The sequence below is a fragment of the Ictalurus punctatus genome, chromosome 21, assembly GCF_001660625.3.
Source record: "Ictalurus punctatus breed USDA103 chromosome 21, Coco_2.0, whole genome shotgun sequence".
Taxonomy (NCBI): Eukaryota; Metazoa; Chordata; class Actinopteri; order Siluriformes; family Ictaluridae; genus Ictalurus; species Ictalurus punctatus.
This window is the reverse complement of record NC_030436.2, coordinates 16,883,637-16,903,751: the sequence shown is the minus strand read 5'-3', so window position 1 is coordinate 16,903,751 and position 20,115 is coordinate 16,883,637. Positions and strand designations below refer to the sequence as shown.

At 39.3% G+C, this 20,115-nt stretch overlaps 1 protein-coding gene across 3 annotated transcripts; it reads right to left on the bottom strand.

Moving 5' to 3' along the window:
* Positions 1-2,378: 2,378 nt before the first annotated feature.
* gata2a (GATA binding protein 2a) lies at positions 2,379-18,974 on the bottom strand. Of its 3 annotated transcripts, none has more exons than XM_053674113.1 (6): positions 18,758-18,974; positions 13,167-13,696; positions 11,511-12,082; positions 8,203-8,361; positions 4,922-5,047; positions 2,379-3,398 (listed from the first exon to the last, which is right to left on the bottom strand). In XM_053674113.1, the coding sequence occupies exons 2-6, from the start codon at positions 13,390-13,392 to the stop codon at positions 3,096-3,098; spliced, it is 1,386 nt and encodes a 461-aa protein (XP_053530088.1). In that variant the 5' UTR covers positions 13,393-13,696; positions 18,758-18,974; the 3' UTR covers positions 2,379-3,095. The 3 variants fall into 3 exon arrangements, with proteins under 3 accessions (XP_053530088.1, XP_053530087.1, XP_017306173.1); XM_053674112.1 differs by lacking the exon at positions 18,758-18,974 and adding an exon at positions 13,892-14,255; XM_017450684.3 differs by lacking the exon at positions 18,758-18,974 and adding an exon at positions 13,892-14,251 and having other exon boundaries at positions 8,203-8,348; positions 11,510-12,082.
* Positions 18,975-20,115: the final 1,141 nt, after the last annotated feature.

Genomic DNA, 20,115 nt, shown 5'->3' with positions numbered 1-20,115 from the left:
TTTCTCAGTGTGTATTCATAGTTCATGAGCACGGGCGTGTACTAAATATTTGTCAGTGTGTGTGTGTGTGTGTGTGTGTGTGTGTGTGTGTGTGTGTGCAAGAATTCTTAGCAAACACTATGTTTAGTACTTTGGTCTGAGTGAGACTGAAAAACCCCAAGGCTGGTAAACTTCCCTCAGAAGTATTCAGGATACACACTCCCACACTAACTTGGGTGGAATTCCCTCTGAATGCAACAAGTGTATATTTGTACATGTGTGTGTATGTAGAGGTGAGAGGGTGTGTTCTCACATCTCTGTGATTAAGCTCTTCGTTTGCATGAATGCTTGAATGCTCGAGTGAAAAGGAGTGCCATGAGTAATAACGGTCTGAAACTGGCTAATTGGTAATGGTTTATAACACACGACTCATAAACGTTTTTCGTGAGATTTGAAGATTTCTGCCAAAGTTGTCTCAAGTTTACAAAGGCGTAACAATTAACGTGACTCAATTTGTATGACAAACTACAAAGGTTAAGGCTAGGGTTAGGGGTGGAGTTAGCTATTGTACTTTTTTTTTTATATATAACTGTATTGGTATGAAATTGATTAAAATCCAACCCTTGTTTCATCACATTTGTATAGCTTTTTCATGACATTTGAACATTTAAGCCAAAACAGTTTTTAAGTTCATAACAGTTCACACAACTCAATTTGGATGAAAAGTTATTAATATTAATACTAAATATATTTCATTTTTTAAAGTAAAGGTTCTTCAATGATTCTTTACAGCACCATAGGTTCTGCAAAGAACCTTCTTCTTGTCAAGAACCATCTTTCATTGTATACGGTTCTTGAGTTGAGCTATATCGTTCTTTGGAGATTAAGGAAGTTCTTTATGTTTCATTATAGGTTCTTCAGAACAGTGTATTGGTTCTTCAATAACAGGTTCTTAACAGGTTAAAGTGAACCCTATAAAGTTCTTTATGGGACTGGAAAAGGTTCTCCTGGCATCACTCTTAAGAACCTTACTTTGGTTCCTTAAATCACTAAATACAGGTTTTTTAGAGAACTTCTTGAAAGCACCAGTCAATAGAAGGTTCTCTAAAGAATTAAAGGTAAAAGGTTCTTTGTGCAACTTAAAAGGGTTCACCCATGACATCATATAAAACACTTTTTGGTTATAATTGGAACCTATTTATAGGCTATTTATACCGCCTGAGTGATGTATAAAATTGAATGAAATCCAATCAAAATTACCCTTGTTTGTTAGATTTTTTTCATGAGATTTGAAGATTTGTCGAAAATGGTCTTAGATGAAATTTGCAAAATACAATTTGCCTGAATAATTACTACGGTTAAGGGTAGGTTTAGGACATTAGTTACCATCAGTACCGCTTTGTCTATATTCATGTGACATTGATCCAAATCCAACTAAATTTCAATTGTTTATAGCAAATTTCTATCAATTTTCCATGAGATTTGAAGATTTCATCCAAAATTTACTGTCTTATAAATTTATACGGTTAAAATTAAGATTAGGGGTGGAGTCTGAATTGATATATTTTTAATAACTATATTTGTGTGAAATTGTACAAAATCCAACTATCTTATCCTCATCTGGTGGGATATGCATACACTTTTCCTGAGATTTAAAGATTTGATCACAAATTCACAACAACTCACATTGAATAATTATAAAGTTTAATGTTAAGATTAGGGACGGAGTTCGGACTTGTACCCTTTCTTAAGACTCATGAACCAAATTCAACCAAATTACATTTGTTTGTTTAGATTTTGCCTGAGATTTGAAGATTTGATCAAAATGGTCTCAAGTTTAAAAATTCGCAACAATTCATACGAATAGTTATAACAGTTAAGGTTGAGCCTAGGGGCGAAGTTAGCATATATTTCTGCCTATATTCGTGTGAAACTATTTCAAGTCCAATTCAATGTATACAAATTTAGTTTAATTCAAATTTGTATACATTTGAAGATGAAGATTTGATCCAAAATGGTCTCCGATTTACACATTTGTAACAATTTATACAACTCAAGATAGACGAAAAGTTACAAAGGTTATCATTAGGTTTAGGGGCAGAGTTAGCATTTGTAGTCCTTTTATGACTATATTTGTGTGAAATTAATTCTAATTTTAAAACAATAGAAATGTTGGTTTACACTTTTTCATAAGATTTGAAGATTTCATCCAAAATTCACGTGATTCCAACTGCATAAAGTGACAAAGGTTAAGGTTATCTTTAGGGGTGGAGTCAGCATTTGTACCCTTTCTTACTACGTCATTCATGCAAATCCAACCGCATTCAAATTTGTATGCATTTTTGCTTGAATAAAGTTATATTGTATCAAATATAACCTATAGACACATGAAGGAGAAATTATTGGATGATAAGTATTAAAACTTTATTTCTTTATTTGTGTAATGGAAAATGATAGAAACGTACAGTTCAGCAATATCACCTTGGCTAAGATAAGTCAGTGTTCCTTTTTTTTTTTTGTTCCTTTTTTTCCTTTCTTTTAATAATAACAATCAAATAATATTTATAACAATAAACATATGGTTTTGAGGAGAGCCCAAAAAAGAAATAAAGTGTGAAAATAAATTATCATAATAACAATTATAACAATACCGATAATAACAATCAAGCTTTATAAACATCTGTTTGCTGGCTAGTCATGTCCGTAGAGTGTGTTCAGAGGCAGGTGTGTCCATGGATCGTGTGTATCCCAGCATGTTAGGCATTTTGAGAGCAATCTTTCTTTTCTCCTAATTTTTTCTCTGGTTCAGAGTCCAAAAGCCACACACATATAGTACACATAAGACTGGTGCACGCACACAGTGACTCTGCTCTAACACACTTCCTGTCTTTCCAGGCAGTACCAAAGTGACTCAGTACAAAATAAAGGAACGCTAGAAGCGACAATTGTCCTCGCTCCTTTCATGCCATGTCCATGATTTGGGGGACAGGAGGATTTATGAACAAGAAAAGTTTCCTCTTTCCACTTCTGGTTGTTTGTATAAAAAAAAAAGAAAAAGAAAAAAAAAACCTCATTGATGGAGGTCGTATAGGAAGGTTTGTTGATTTCTGGGATCCTCAGTGTGGCTCAGCCCAGACAGGTGAGCGGCCCGAGTGGTGAGGGTGGCTGAACGTTGGGTGAATGGGGGTCGGCGTGGGCAGCATGTGGCCCGAGTGGCTAAAGGGAGGCAGGTGGCCCATGTGGGGCATGTGGGCAGCCATGGCACCAGCAGCGCTAGCGAAGGGCAACGTCTTGTCGTGCATGCACTTGGAGAGCTCATCGAAGCCCTCGGACGCCCGCTTGTTTCGCTTGGACTTGCTGGACATCTTGCGGTTGCGTGTCTGGATGCCTTCTTTCTTCATCGTCAGTGGTCTGTTGACCTACAGAGAGCGGGACAGAGGCAGTCGGATGTTAGATTGGCGAAGGTATCCATTTCAATCTGTGCCTGCGGGACATTCAGCACATTTTTTCGTTCTAAAAATAACTAACAAGGTATGACTTTTATTAACATGGAAAAAAGAGAGTCCTTGTTTGAGAAATAAGATGCATTTAATTGCAGCCTTCGGAACAAGGTATTTTATTTAGCAGTCTTCTGAACTGATGCCATTCTCAATTATAAAAGGGGGAAAAAAGATTTTAAAAAATGCCTCTGGGGCCAATGCTGTTCTCAGTTATTACAGTAGCCATTGCTGTGTTGCATGTCATGATTTAGTTTTCAAGAGCAATTATAAATACAGTCAGCAAGACGGCCATCCGAAAGAGGCCCAACCGCTTTGTCGCGCTTGTCTGATTAGGCTGAAAATTATTTATTCATCGGATTAAAGCACCTAATAGAAGCCAAGCTTAACATAAAAAGGGGGCGAACTTTCAGACAGCACTGAATTGGTTTAACAGACGCCGTGTGTGTGAATGGCCATCCCATGCTCTGCTCCCTCCTGGGAATAACGCCTCCCATTGAAACAAAGCGGGATTAATCAAAAGCTAGAAACGGTCACCGGCTTCTGCCTGACAGGAAAAAGCCGTCTTTGAGTCCCCATAGTCTCCTTCCCGTCTCCTAAATCGATAGAAGCTGTCCGCCCCTCTGACCGCGTCAGCTTGGCCTTTCCATGGCTGCGTTTTAGATGCGGAGCCTCATGAACCGTGATTGTAACTCACTCATTTTATGATAAGGTGCATGGGACTGGATATAACATAAGCTCTGATGAAATTGTTGGTAGCTGAAAATCTATGATGTTGGCAGACTTAAACATTTGTTTTTATTTAATTAATATTACCAGTGTTGGACAGGAAACTTGTGAACCCATATACATTAGTATCAAGTGGAAATCCATTACGAAATGCCATATCATATCTAAAGTGCCCTAGAGAAAAAAAAAATGCCTCTTGCCTTTGCTCTAGCGTTCTTTTCTGAACAAGTAAGCCTATGGTAATCTGTGGCCAAACTTTAACTAGCTAACTACATGTCAACTGGTCCGTCTCTTCGCTTTCCTGTTTAACGATGGCAAGAAGAGGCAAAACATAAGGTTTTACTTTCAGGACCTGGGGAAAGCAAGTAATGAATGCACGAAATAGCCAGCAACCACTTCCATTACAATACTCCTGTTAAAACCAGAACAACTTCCACATGTCATGAAAAAAAGGCTTAAATTAACTCTCTTAGAAAAGTTTGACTTAATTCTGCCTTGAAATATCCAAACCAAAACCTATGGTCTTAAGTTGATTGTAAATATGAATTTGGAAGAATGCAGCATTGCATGTGCTGTGCATCCTTAAGTAAAGAGTATGTCAAAATAATGATGACTATAATCTGATGGCCTACTCTTTTGACATATTTAATCATGTAGTTTTGAATACAGGTCCCAAGTACTATGTTGTGTTTGTTGAACCTGTGTTGACTACTTACGTTGTGGAGTTTGTAGTAGAGGCCACAGGCGTTGCACACTGGATCTCCGTTGCCATTGCGTCGCCACAGCGTGGTCGTAGTGGTCTGGCAGTTTGCACAGCAGGTTCCGGCTCGTCGCGCTGCCGACTGTGAGAACCACAGCAATGACCAAAGAGTTAGGACTGAGTAATATATCAGTTTTTAATAGCATTGTTCTATTTGCTTGTGTAGTGTTGCTGTTGCAGAAAACTACAATGCATACATTAGCTCATCTAACCTGTAACTAATTTTCAACATGAAAATATTTCTCAAAAAAATAAAATTAATAATAATAATAATAATAATAATAATAATAATAATAATAATGCACCCCAATCTTTCACAGTGTTACAGTATAATGCAAGGCAAACCACAATTACAATATGTAGCAATAAATATGCCTACAATATAATGTTTTGCTTTAACAACATGTGAAGTGGGAGTAAAAATATGATGTGCTTTTCATTACTTCATGGTCTCTCTGGGAAGGCAGATATATACAATATATAGCAATATACATTATATCTCTGGTTCAGTTATGAAATAAATATTGCTAGGCCTTGCTCTGGAGGAAGCCCTGACACATGATAAAGATCTTTTCGGAAAAGCTGGGGTGATGGATATTATGACTACTCCAGAGCAGGCAGAATTTCAAAACTATCCCAAAAACAGCATCAAAGCTAAACATATGAAATGGCTTATAGGGGAGTCGGGTTAATTAAATATATTATTCTGTGCATTTATGCAAGCTTAATTCAATTTTCCAATTTGCACCATCTTTGCGTCTGGCAAGATTTGCTGGCTCTGCGTTTCATGAAATGTCGCATTTCAGTAAATTTAAGCTACCAGATCCGTCATTAGTTTATCCCATTTCGACGCATTATTTCTCTTGATCCTGGGTGTAGCGCTGTGGGGGTGCCGCGTGTCTGTTCGCATTGTGTCCATTACAGATCAATTTTTCACACATAATAAGAAACATTTAGAGGCGCACAATACAATCCCCCTGCAGCCGGGTACGCGTTGGTTGCGCACTTTCTGTTCCATTTACAATTTACGTGACTGTTCCTTTTAACCCAACGCACAAAATGACTCTTTAGACACACACACACACACACACGCACACACACACACACACACACACACACACACACACACACACACAAATGTATGTGCTCATTCACATTTAAGAATGCATAGACAAAAACAACAACAACAACAACAACACGCCATGCATTCCGACGCCTAGTGACAACCGGGCAGAACAAACAAGAGCGCGCGAGCGCGTAAATCCGGGGATTTTCCGCTCTTCGACCCGCACCGCGCGCTCCCGCACGCCTCTGCTTAATCGCTTTCCACTGCCGAGCCTGGCGGGTCCGTACAGAATTCACTAGGGTTTGCTGAAGACGGAAACACCCGGGAGCCGTGGTTTCCTTATCGAGCTTGGCCACATATCCGGATAGGAAACAACTGGACGGCCTTTGAACGGGGAAGGGCTCCGAAAACACCGCGGCCTAAAAACGCAGAGCGCGAGCTGCTGTGTAGCCTGACTCCATGGAAAAAAAGCTTATGGGCTTTTCATCTTTTTATTTGGAGAGCACAGCACAAACTAAAGTCCTAGAACAAAATGTCTGCGGCTAGCTATAATAATAATAGTAATAAAATAATAACAATAATAATAATAATAATAATAATAATAATAATAATAATAATAATAATACACTCACAGTCTTGGAAAATTGTGCAGTGTACCTTTATAGCTTTACCCTAAAAGGTATTTACAGTCTAGTTATGTACCCTATAAGGTATTTTTTTTCTGAGTGTAATAATAATAATAATAATAATAATAATAATAATAATAATAATAATAATAATTGTTTTTATTCTACGCGTGTATATACAAGTCATTCTTAATTTTAGATACAATTTACAGCGTAGACGATCATTCCCTCACATCAAAATCTTGCCTAATATACTTTCCATTCCTTGACATTAGAGAAACCCGGAGAGAATTCCCTCAGAGACGTGCATCTTCAGTTCTGACGGTCACTCAGGCAAGTGCAAATTCAATTATAACAGCCGCCTAATGGAATAAGACTGTCCCACTCAATTAAAACGGCGTGCAGGGTCGGCTGAGAAAGGAATGCGAGCAAACGAGTAAAGAGAGGTCATGAATAGATTTTTAAATACTCTCTCTCTCTCTCGTTCTTTTTTTTTTTTTTTTTTTTTTTTTTTGGTGGGGGTGGGGGTATGTAAACAGTTTAAGTAACTCCAAATGTCGCAAACATGTTAAATCCGTTCTGTGAATCGCTTTAAAACTCCAAATCCGTTCCCTTGGGTAACTCATGCATTGAATTATTGTTATTATTTTTCTTTTTATTTTAAAGACGATTGGTTATAATTTACATAAAGGCTTATTGTTTGCTCTTCTTTTTCATAAAAATAAGCTTAATCTTAAAATATGAAGGTTTTTAATGTACTTTTAAAAAAGTAAAAAGCTAAATAATAATAATAATAATAATAATAATAATAATAATAATAATAATAAGAGGAAGAAGAAGAATAAATAAATAAATAAATAAATAAACACTAATATTTAACATTTAGCATTTTTTTTTTCAATTTCAAATTTTTTTCAATGTAGATATTGTTTTAAAATCCATTCATAAACTGAGCTAGTGTGCGGGGGAAAAAAGTGATGTAGTGAGGAATGAATTTATGATTCATTTTAAAATCTTACTTATTTAGATAGATATTTAGCCAATATATAAAGTGTTGAATTCCTCTGAAATATATTACAATGTGCAAAAAAGAAATCATTTCCCCAGAGAGTGTTACCTAGCCTATATTTAACGTATATAAGAACCAGATATATTTGAAGAACATATCATCAGCAGTCAGAGGAACCACAGATATAATGAAGATCGGTCAGATTTCGGAAGCATGGACAGGTCAGTCTACTTAAGTCTTCCTGTCCCCGCGCTGTGGTGTTAATTAAGCTGGGTTAGGCATCGTGGGCATTGGTATCAGTAACAGTATCAGAACTAGCAGTAATAATGATAGCAGCAACAATGGCAATAGTGGCAGTATTGTAACAGGCAGTGTAGGGGATCACCAGGGGGTGAGGGCGACAAACAATTCCAGGAAGATCATAGGGAAAATATAACTTTCCTGGAATTGTGTGTATTCTCTCTGCTCCAGACTCCTATTTAGCCCTCATGTGCAAGTGTGTTTGTGTATGACTAGGCCGGGAATGTGCTACTCACCAGTCTGCGTTTGGGCTTGATCAGGGGCCGGTTCTGTCCGTTCATCTTGTGGTAGAGGCCGCAGGCGTTGCAGAGGTAGTGGCCCGTTCCATCTCTCCTCCAGAGAGGGGTGGAGGTCGCACCACAGTTCACACACTCACGGCCCTCTGTGCAGAATTCAGATGGAGGGAAACCAAAGGGAATTTTATATAATTAAGAAGTTCACGTCACATCGATATAGAAATTATCTGAGGCCACAAAAACGTGCGAGGGGTCCAAATAAAAACACACCGAGTGCACAGCTCATATAAGAGCAATCTGGTCAGGTACGCTGTCCAAGTTAATTAGCCGATATGTAATCTGACCGTTCCCATCGATAGCGCATTAAGCTGTTCCTCATGATATAAAATCTCTCTCAAAGAATGACGAGAACAATACACATCCGTGCTTGGCTGACCCCAGGTCTGTCGCTCAGCCCTGGTGAATCAGGAAGAATCAGAATGGACATAGACACCTACGTGTAAAATAATCCACTAAAGCATGGCAGAGAAGCAGCGAATGTCTAAAACCCAAGGAGCCCATTGAGAAATAGTATTACATAATTTATTGCTGAACATCTCTGTGTCTCTCAGTTTGCCATATACTCAACATTAGCATGTATATGGTTTGTAGCCTCAAACCCTAGCCACTGATGTAACTACTTAATTATACACTTCTAACAGTTTGGGAGTTTTCATGCCCTAATTTGGCTTCATCAGCTTTACTGTTTACTGGAACCATTCTCATGTATATTTACTCAAACAAACCAAAAAAAAATCTAAACCTGTTGGTAATGACTTGGTGCTTTAATTCATTCCACCTCTCTTCTCATTGCTGTCTCTCCCAGGAATCATGCCTCTATTATTCTCTTTCTAATGTGAGGGACAAGCTGTCCCACCCAGGCCAGAGAAAGGAGTCTGCCCTGGACAATAGTGGTACTCCTTTTGAAGTGTATGTTTAGTAATTCGGTCATGTTGCTGCATTTTTCTGTGTCACCGTTCCTGTTAAGCAGGCGAAGAGGGATCTGTGTGATTGAGCTAATCTATGGTTATGGGAGTGTTAGGACAAAATGGCCACAGGGTCGGTGGGTTGGGCCCTGTGCTGCAGGCCATCACAGAATAGAGGTCATTCAAAGACGACCAAACACAGAGTTTCATTATACTGACCCCTGAGATGACTTAGATTCCACAATGGTTTTGTTTTACAAAGGTGTAGGATTGAACTCTGATTTTACACTATGTTATGATAAACAAGAAACAAATGCACGAGTGGGTACAAATTTGACAGTTATGACTAGATATATTTATACTCTGTGATGTCAGAAATTTAATATTAGGTCTGCCAGAACTTTTCTTTTGTTGGTGGTGATCCTTTCTTTTTATAGCTAATATTGCATTCACATGCTTTAAGATAAACTTGCCAAGGGGGAAGGATTTCATGGGATTGTCTGCGTTTGATGGAAATTACATATGCAGCTTTGTAATGACAACAGGCACCTGTCCAGCTCACATTGTTCAGATCACCTTACCAGCACACTGTGCCAGAACACACATCTTAGCTTTTACTACAGGAAGTAAGCAGGGAAGAACATGCCATTTTACACGAACTGTTATTGGATCTGTACAAAACTATGTCATATCTAGTGCATGTATGAAATCTCACTGCATACACTGTTTGTTTGAATTATTAAGCAATGAATTATGAATGTTGTATTTGTAGGTGCAATTCTCACTCTCTCAAAGGATACTAAGGGTACTAAACTGTACCTTTCCTTGGAGATGAGGTGGTGCATTTATCTTTTGGTACACTATATGCATCTATGGAAAAAATAAATACTAAAGGTGTATGCTTGAGGGTGGCACCCAGTGACAAGGAATGGTACAGTTTGGTGCCCGTTTTTTTCTAAGAGTGCACCCATGAAACCTGTAGTTATGGGTACATATGGTACACAAATGAGCATTGTACAGTGTAGATAATAATAATAATAATAATAATAATAATAATAATAATAATAATAATAATAATAATAATAAGAGGAAGAAGAAGAAGAAGAAGAAGAAGAAGAAGAAGAAGAAGAAGAAACAATTAATTATTATTAACATAAGTTTTCTTATCGCCTATTTGTAACTATGTAAAGCCCTCCATATAACATTCGAATATATAACCTTATTCTATTAAATATAACGCTTTTGAGCAACAGGCGCGAGATTCGTGAGCCTCGTCCCGGTTTGTTGGCTTTGGGGTCGCGAGGGAGGGGAGCAGGTCGTGATTTGTTCAGTCAAAGGTACACAGGATGTGGCAGGAGCCAGCGCGTCGTGACTCCAGCATGTTTTAAAAACGCAGTGGAGTCCGGTCAAGCAAAAACAAAACGAGAGGCTCAAAGCCGGGAGAAAAGCGCGCGCGTGCGCCTGGACTGATTTAGGGCTGTATTCTATTTCATGACAATAACATCAGATTTAGTTTCAGATTCAATTTATTTTTAGGGAAACCCTAGTGTGGAATTAACACCTCTAGGCGGATTAACTCATAATGTTCATCATGTCTGACTGGACAGAAAAAAAAATATGCAAGGATTTGCGCATATTATTATTATTATTATTATTATTATTATTATTATTATTATTATTATTATTTACATTATCCTGTTTTTATGCCCCATTTGTGCTTTATTTTGTTTTTGTCCACGCAATTTGCAGTCTATAATTTGTCTTTGAACATCTATGTTAGGCCACTCTTTAAGTGTCTCTTTTAACTCAATGACGGGGTTTTTTTCTCTCTCTTTTAGCAATGACTCATCTGGATGGGACCCATCACTGTCAACAAGTGAAGTTTTTTTTTCTCAAGAAAGGCCTTGAGGGGGGAAAAAATAATCATGTCTGTTGATATTATCTAAACATGTCAAATATTAAGCATACACAAAGCCAAATCACAGAAACAAGTGTGAAGTGTGTAAAGTTCGGGTTATCATTTAATAACACATTTTGGGGTTTTATTTATATTTCACTGGCTATACATTTCGAGATGGAAAGAGCGTCATTAAAATTGACACCATATTTTTATTATTTTTAAATGAGTTTTACAATCCCAGCACGAGGGTAGACCAAAAATCACTCTCGAGTAAAGTTTATACCAGAATACCAACACACACACACACACACACACACACACACACACACACACACACACACACAATTAAAAAAAAAAAAAAAACATTTTGAATTATACGCCTATAATGTTAAAGTGTTCATTTGATGCCATGTCATGGTCAGTAAAAGTTGATGCAACTCACCCGAGCTGGACCGTGCCTTGCTCTTGCATTTGGGTGCGAAGCTGGAGGACGAGCCGCTGAGCAGGTTTGGGTGAAAGAGACCGGCTCCGTAGTCGTGCGCCGAGGGGAGAGGGTAGGTCGGGTACGTGGGAATCGGGTGGTGCGTGGACGGCGTTTGTGGCGCGCTCATGGCCAGGCCGCCTCTGAGAGGGCTGCATCCCTCCATCTTCATACCGTCACCCACTTGGTACTTGATTGACTCCTTTTCGTCCATTCGCGTCACCGAGGAGGAGGATGGAGAGGATGGTCCCGGGTCTGGCGACACGTCTTTCGGAGGCGTTGGAGGGAAGTTGTAGAGAGGGTGTGGGCTCGCGTGGCTCGACGGCGCTAGAGAGGCGGAACCTGGCGCCGTGGCCGAGCCGCCACTGCAAGCGTAACTGGCGCTGGTGGCGTGAAGCCCGGCTTTGCTGAACGGACTAACCGCCCAGGCGTTGTGGTGCGCCGCTGAGAGGGCCGCCTTGCTCCCGTCCAGCCACGAGAGGCCGGGACTGTGCAGGAGATGCGGCCGGCAGACCTGACTTCCAGTCAATCGAGCTGTAAAAACAATTGATTTTCCCAACATTAATTCATAATCAACACGTACTTTCAATAGTCATTTATTACGGACAAAAAATTTTTTTTTTTTCCCTTTTTTTTTTTTGTTTTTTTTTGCGACAGCTCGCGCATTAGATTTGTATTCCTGCCCCGTTTCCTACCTGTTGATTCGGTTCCCGAATAACACAAACTCGTCATCTTCTTCAAACAGTGTCTAAGATACGCTATAAGATATAGAACTATTCAAATGTTCACATCAAGGGTTTTATCCTACAGTCCAGTCAAGAGGAAAGCCAACGCCTTAAAGTTTTCCCCTTGGAAATTTTTACACACCAGGCTAATAAATAAATAAATAAAGATACCTTTTTCATTAAAACACCGATGTGCCGACTTCTGCTCCTCACACAAGTTACAGTAGGTAAGTGAACAAAAGACTTATCAGTGATTTTTTTTTTCGTTTTTGTATTTTGTATCCGGGAAATGCCTCTCTCTCTCTCTCTCTCTCTCTCTCTCTCTCTCTCTCTCTCTCTCTCTCTCTCACCCAACAGCCAAGAGAAGTGACATGAACTTCCCTTTCCTCCCTATGTCAGTTTCTGAACATTTTTTCCCTTTTTTGTTTTAATCTTCAGGCCACGTTTCATCGGGATGGCAGTTCAGCATCATGAATTGCAATACTGAACAGCGAGCTATCATCATTTCTATTTCTATACAAAGCTAACTTTCATTATAACAAATAACCGTATGCAGTAGTGAGTGCACAACATATTTCACATTGTTTGGATTGCAACTGATCACAGACCAAAAAGCATGCACACAAGTTTTCACCAGGGTTAAGTTTGTTTACACTGTCTTGTTGAACAGTCGATGAAAAACAAAGATTAGGATACTATAATCTCATGCAAAATGTTGGTTGGCGCAGCAAAATACACTGATATGAAAACTATTATTATACAAAAATAGTAGAGAGATCAATCAAATATATTTAACAGCCATACAACAAACACAGGCCAATATCAAAACACACACATAAAGGTTTAGGGCCTAGACAAAATGTTATTTCTCAATCAGTTGTGATAAAACTTACCGTGCGCTTGGCTGTAGGACACTCTTGTCCTTGAGTTAGGGTAATACGGATTGCCTTGCGAGTCCAAGTGATTTAGAAACACGTCCACTTCGTCCGGGGGCAAAAGCGGCGCCATAGGCTCCATGTAGTTGTGTGTGAGGCCGTGATGATGTGAGTCCGGGTGCTGGCCGTTGAGCACCGCGTGATGATGCGCCATCCACCGAGACTGATCTGCCGCCACTTCCATACCTGAAGCTTCCGTGCAGACTTTTCAGAAAATAAAATTCAAAATTTCCTGTTTTTTTGTTTTGTTTGTTTGATTGTTTGTTTTAATTAGCTATATGAAAATATTTTTATCTGTAGTATTACGGCAGCTTTCTAAAAGCCGAGATCATCTATAGTTCCCAAAAGTATTTGTTTGTTAGTCTACTGTGAAACAAAAAAAATGGCCAAAATAGTGGTTGAAAAGCGTCCTTTTCACTTTGTACAAAGTGGTTGTCTTTTGGATGATGAAAATGATATGTTTAGAGTCCTCAGACACTCAGATACACCTGCAAAAACAAAAACATCCAGGTAGGGCACATGAGTCTATATGCGTGTAGCTAATTTTGCACATCATTCGGACACTGCAAACAAGCATGCAGATGTATTTATTAAACATGCATAGCCTTAAAATTCATGTTCCGATTCAAAACCTTTTCAGTTGAAGGAGAATAAAAACTAGATCGGGCCAAAGAGGTACTTACTGCACAAGGCTGCATTTCACTCTTCCTCCTTCACTGTTGTTGTTTATTTTCCTAACTTGTGTTAGTCCGTTTGAAAATAAAGTTAATCCCCGAGCTGCATCTCGACATTTGTGCCGCGGTTAGGTGCTGTTGTGTTGTTAAACGCGCTCACTAAGTGTTGTATCTCCGTCCTGCGCGCTGCTTGTGTTTCTTTTAATGAATCGCGCTCGCGCTCTGTCGGACCTGGCGCCAGCAAATTCCATATCACGCGAGTGTGGGCGGAGTCACGAGCTGGTAGCGACCTCCCGCCAGCCAATGGAAGAGCGAGGTGGTTGTGATAGGCTCACAGTGGCCTATGGAGCGCTGAGAGAAGCATTAATCACCGGCCGATGTATTGAGATCTTCCTTTTCTTATGGCTTCATGCTTCGCATTTATAATGTATTTATTTATTTATTTATTTATTTATTTATTTAAATAAACACAACAGCTACAAAGAAATGTACACGAAATGCTGTGGGATATTTTTTTTGCTGCTTTCATGTCTAAAAAGATGATTAAATTTGTCTTTCATGATCTTTATTAAGCATAATTGCTTGTCATTTCAACACACCAAATGTATTATCACATAGCCTATGTTTTTGAAAAACCCATCATAAATGTTTCATACTAATTACAAAAAAACAAAACTAAGTAGCATCAAGTCTTTGGTGCAATTTAAAAAAAAAAATACTACATAGGCTACAGTATATGCTATCCCATAATGAAAATCATATATTAAAAAGCGAGAGACATGGCTGCAATCGTGCCGTCATTAAGACGCGTTGAAGCCACAAATGTTGATTTTTCACGTACAGCCGTAACGCAAACAAACACCAGTCCTAACACCCCGGGCATTAATTTGGGGAGGAGCGCTTTATGGCCTCTAAAGTGGCGCCATTGTTTCGAGCGTCTAATTGTTTTTAATTAGTAGTCGCTGCATACCTCTTGCGCAAACATTGTTTTTTCGCAGGCGATCTCGAGCGATCAAACGTTGTTTTGCATCTTAATAGAGGGCCCCCTTTCCCCCTCTGCCTGGCTGGTGCCGACAGGTCGCATGGGCTTGTCCGAAACAAGAGCCAATTGGTGGCCATTAGAGAGGCTTCGTTAATTCGCGCTGGCGGTGAAACGCGCAGGCTGGACCACCACAGGAATTAAGACACAGCGTCGCCAATTAGCTTGATAAGACATTAGATAAACGTTGGAGCCAGGTCAGCTAAAGAACCGGTATGCATAATATATAATAAACTATTATACGGCTTTCACCGTGAAATATAATTTGAATAATTTGGGGATAGCGCACGAACATAACTGTCTTTCCAACATATAGGAAAAAGACAATAAAATGGAGTGCCAATAAATTTGTTAAACGTGGCCTCTCAGTGGTGCATATTTTCGTGTACTGTGTGTATTTGTCACAATTGCCTTACCGGAATTATCGCTGCAACAATAGATTTTGTTCTATTCTTTGAAGCAATAACCATACTTATTATTATTATTATTATTATTATTATTATTATTATTATTATTACTGCTACTACTACTACTACATTTGAGCTAGAACTGGCCTGCTCTCAGGTAACTCCAGCCAAGCCCAGTTTCGTTTGCGTTTCGTTTTGTTACGAGTCGCCCTTCATCTTCAGTTTCGCACCTCCTGTAACTCTGCGGTCTATGACATCTTGTACTAACACTTTGCGCTTATTAATTATTCATTTAACTCCTCTGGATCAAAGGAAGCACTATAAACGCTTTCTAAAGCCTGCGTTCCGGCTGGTCAGCTTCTTTGGTCGAATTTTTAGCAATGTTTTGAGGATATATTTAGTGTAGTATTTAATTAGGATGTAAATAATCTCAGGTGAATGCAATTAACATAGTCCTGCTAAAAAATAATAAATAAATAAATAAATAAAATTTTAAGCGCTTAATCTTGATTAACCGAAGTGTCATGCTTTATTAAATCAGAGCGAGGCATTTGTCGTGAATTCATGATGTACTTGTATCTTTTTAATTTTTCTTTCACAAACAGTGGCATTTACACTGCCTCGAAAGTGTAAGAGGTCACAGGTTGTCTGAACAAAAAGATGATTGACAGACAATAACTGGAACTGGCAGCAACCGACCTGCAGTCCCCATTTGACGTCACTAAATCGAAGGAAGAGTCTGTCTGCGCGCACTCAAGGGACTAATAGGACTTTACAAGGGGGAGAGTTGATTCAATGACTATTCTATTATAGCAGCTATATATTTTGATTAAACCCCATCAGTGAGTGCATCCACGATGTTTTAGTTAATCTTAAGAGCTCTAGAGAGCTATATATATATATATATATATATATATATATATATATATATATATATATATATATATATACATACATACATACATACATACATATCTACACATATCTACATCTATATGAACATTTATGCATGTGTACACGTGTGTGATAGTTTGTGTGTGTTCTAATATCTAGCTCTAACAGACTCCAGCAAACCACTCTCTATTTGATGCCTGCATCCCTTTGTTTTCATGGCGCCTGGCCAGATGTGCAACACCCCTGGACTGTCACTGCCTAAAACTAATAAATAGTGCATTGTTTAATAAGGTGCATGGGCTCACATGGCATTAGAAGAATATGTGCAGCCAGAGGCCTCCAGACAACACCACTGACATCAGGGAATAAATTCTGGTCATTTTGGACTGGTGGAATTTTTTTTTTTAATTATGTTTAGGCTAAACAGAAATCGCCAAAATTTAGCATGGTGACATTGAAGCTAAGGCATGCTAGTTAAAATGGGCATTAACGTTTGGTAATTAACGATTTATTAAAGATTAATAAATGCTTTATAAAGTGTATGCAACACTAATGTTGTTGAATGGTCGCCCTAAATAGACTGTCGTCTTCAGCAAGAATGATGCTAATGGCCCTCCTGAGTGACCCTGATCCAGCTCGGCTTCACAGCAGGCATCTTTGAAGCAGACTTGTGCTAAATGCTTGCTAGTAAACCACCAGGTATCAACAGTGCTTAGAACAAAGATGAGCGAGGTTTTCTAAAAAATAAAATAAAAACCCTCAGCATCTACGTCTCTACATGTCGGAGGGGATAAGGCGACCTCAAGGGCATTTTTACACGACTGAAGGTTCTAACGTGCACCATAAGCTGAGCACGTCTCCTGGCAACACGCATGCTATATGTAATGATGTCATGAAGGTCCAATTTTACCTTGAAACCTGTGTTCACCAGGGTTTAATGCGTAATTGAGGAAAGTCCCTTTAATTAACAGGTGCCACAAAAAGGGGTGCGTCCCTTCCATAGAGCGTTTATCATTCTCCTATAGGGGTTAAAGGAGCATGGAGGAGGAGGAGGGGGGTTACGGGAGGGTCTGTGAAGATAAGCAGACTCAGGGAGATGGGGCAATGACTCAGAGCAGCTGAACCAGCATTGTCCTTTACTCACGGGTAATTAGATTGGGACAGGGCATCGGCGGTCAGCATGGCGAAGTCACTCTCCTATCTTTCTCTTTCTCTCTCTTCCTCTTTTCACGTCTTCACCGATTTGAGGCGTTTAGCTAAAACCCACTCCTTTCTTTTCATATCCCGTCCTCACCTTTTTCATCTTGTGCTTTTCGTTTTATTTTTTTACGCGCGCGCGCGTGTGTGCGTGCGCGCCCTCAGCGAGAAAACCAAAAGTTTCCAAAGCAGTGTGACTTCGAACAGCGATGAGGTTATAAATCTCCCTCGTGATGACAGCTCGCCTTTCTGTCTGAATGCCTTTGCTCCTAATGTCTAAATGGGCTCAGTCATAATACTGTAAAGCTTCACGCGCTTCATGCAACCAAATCATCAGCTTACATGCGTTACTGAATTACATTACAATTAAGCAAGCTAATTTTTCCACAGTAAACATGACACTGGCACATATGAAACAGTATCTGCAATATTTATCATATCGTGAAATAAGCTAAATTACAGTGGATATGCAGTTGGACACAAGGGTGCACTCAGTTTTCAAAACCCTCGTTAATAAATACGCATAGTATCTATATACAATACTGTATGTGTTAGCCTTTAATAAATATAAATAATTAAACATCTTTGGCATACACGAGTTTCAATAAAAGATACTAAAAGGCCTATTTATAGAAAATATTATCCATCTATGACTCCTTTGTAATATAATTCACAGTAAACCATCACCAATAATATTGGCGACATTTTTGCTGCTTTAAATGTGTCCATCATTCTGGTTTCCATTAAAAGATGTATATACTTGGAGTGAATCAATTACAAAGGAAAATGTAATGTAATGTAATCGTGAGGAGTAAAAAAATATATCTACACTAGATAATACTTTTTTCGTCATTCATGCCTTGCAGAAAATGTGACAATAACAATAACAACAATAACAAGAACAACAACAACAATAACAACAACAATACTACTACTACTACTACTACTACTACTAATAATAATAATAATAATAATAAATAATTCTTATAACAACAACAAGAAGAACTATTATTGTTATTATTATTATTATTATTATTATTATTATTATTATTATTATTATTATTATTATTATCAATGCGCCATTTAACATCACAGCAATATCAACATTCACAGTGCGCCTAGAGCATCGTATCAATCTGGGAGGGGAGAAATAAATAAAATGATCCATCCTAGTAATCCCAAAGTGGCCACCGCTGCCAAACATCTCATTAAATCGCTTTGTTGGCGGTGTGTGTGTGTGTGTGTGTGTGTGTGTGTGTGTGTGTGTGTGTGTGTGTTGAAGCTACTCATGTATAATGCGCTTAAAAAGAAAAACGCATGTAGTCTATACTTTCTTACCCGCTTTTATACTGGTGTCCTGTGTCTCCGGGAAATCTCTCCGTCTTGGAGGCAAAGTCCAGTGCCGTGATTTCGGCTCGGTTGGCAGGGACAGAACCGACTGCTGCAGAGAAATTAATAAAACAAACTGACGATCCCTCTCTCCGGTGGCTCGTGGTTGTGTTTAGGCTGCTCGACTGTGTTTCTCTCTCTCTCTCTCTCTCTCTCGCTCTCTCTCTCGTGTATTTGTGTGTGTGCAAACTTGAGGAATAAAGTAGGGCTGCAGACACGTATCCATGCGCGTCAGCCAATCTGAGGCTTCGTCCAAAAGAGTATGAAAAATAGCACGCCACCTATGGTTAATACGGTGGTATATTATTATTTGTTTCCCGCTTTGTTTTGTTTTGGGGGTTTTTTTTTTGGTTTGTTTGTTTTTTTTTACAGAATATTTACTACGCACTAATATGGATGTCCACTGCTGACTCGAGCTTCCAATACCTGGAATCTGGACTCTGATCTGCTGGCATGTTTTTCGTTTTGTTCACACATCTAATCAAACCCGTGCACGCGCATTGCTATGCATGTAATGGCTATAGAGCTTGCGGATAAATCTCCACGTTTTGCAAAAGGATTGACACACACACAGGCTAAGGCTGTTTGGAATGCATTATTTGCGATATCATGTCGCCTAGTTAATAGAGCTAGTCGGAATAAAATGGCGATAGTGGGATATAGTAGTGGAGCATTGTGACTTGGGCATCAACTTGCCCCCTGTTCCCTGTTCCCTGCTCTGCAGATGCTTTCTGAAGTGTTTTGAATATGTATATCTTTTGCTTGCATTAAAAGGCGACCCTGACTTAATGAATTCAATCCCCCTGCTTGATCGTGTCGATAAAGTGAGAGGCTGGAAGAAAAATAAATAAAGCGACTTCGCGACTGACCCTACCTCCTCCTCCTCCTCCTTCGTTTTTTTTATATTAAGAATGGGGGGAAAATACGCACACACACACGCGCGCGCGCGCGCGCTCATGACACCAAGTTTTAAAACATGCAAAGCCGCTGCAGCAAAGCCAAATCTCCGGCACGAGACCGTCCGGGGCTCCGCAAGTGTGTGGCTGCGCGAGGCAGGTGCAGGGCCGCGAGCCGCCACCGCCTCATCGCGTCCCCACGGAGAAAGCAGAAGAAGAGAGGAAGAAAGTGAACTCTGACGGCATTAATTCAATTGTATAAAATGCACTAAACCGCTAATGCCGTATTTAATGGCGCCTGTTGTGTTTGGAGTTCACGAGCTCGTGCAGAATGCCAAATCGTCTGTCAACACCATATAACCGTCCGTCATATCCCGATAGTCAAACCGGGGGATTACGATAAAAATCAGC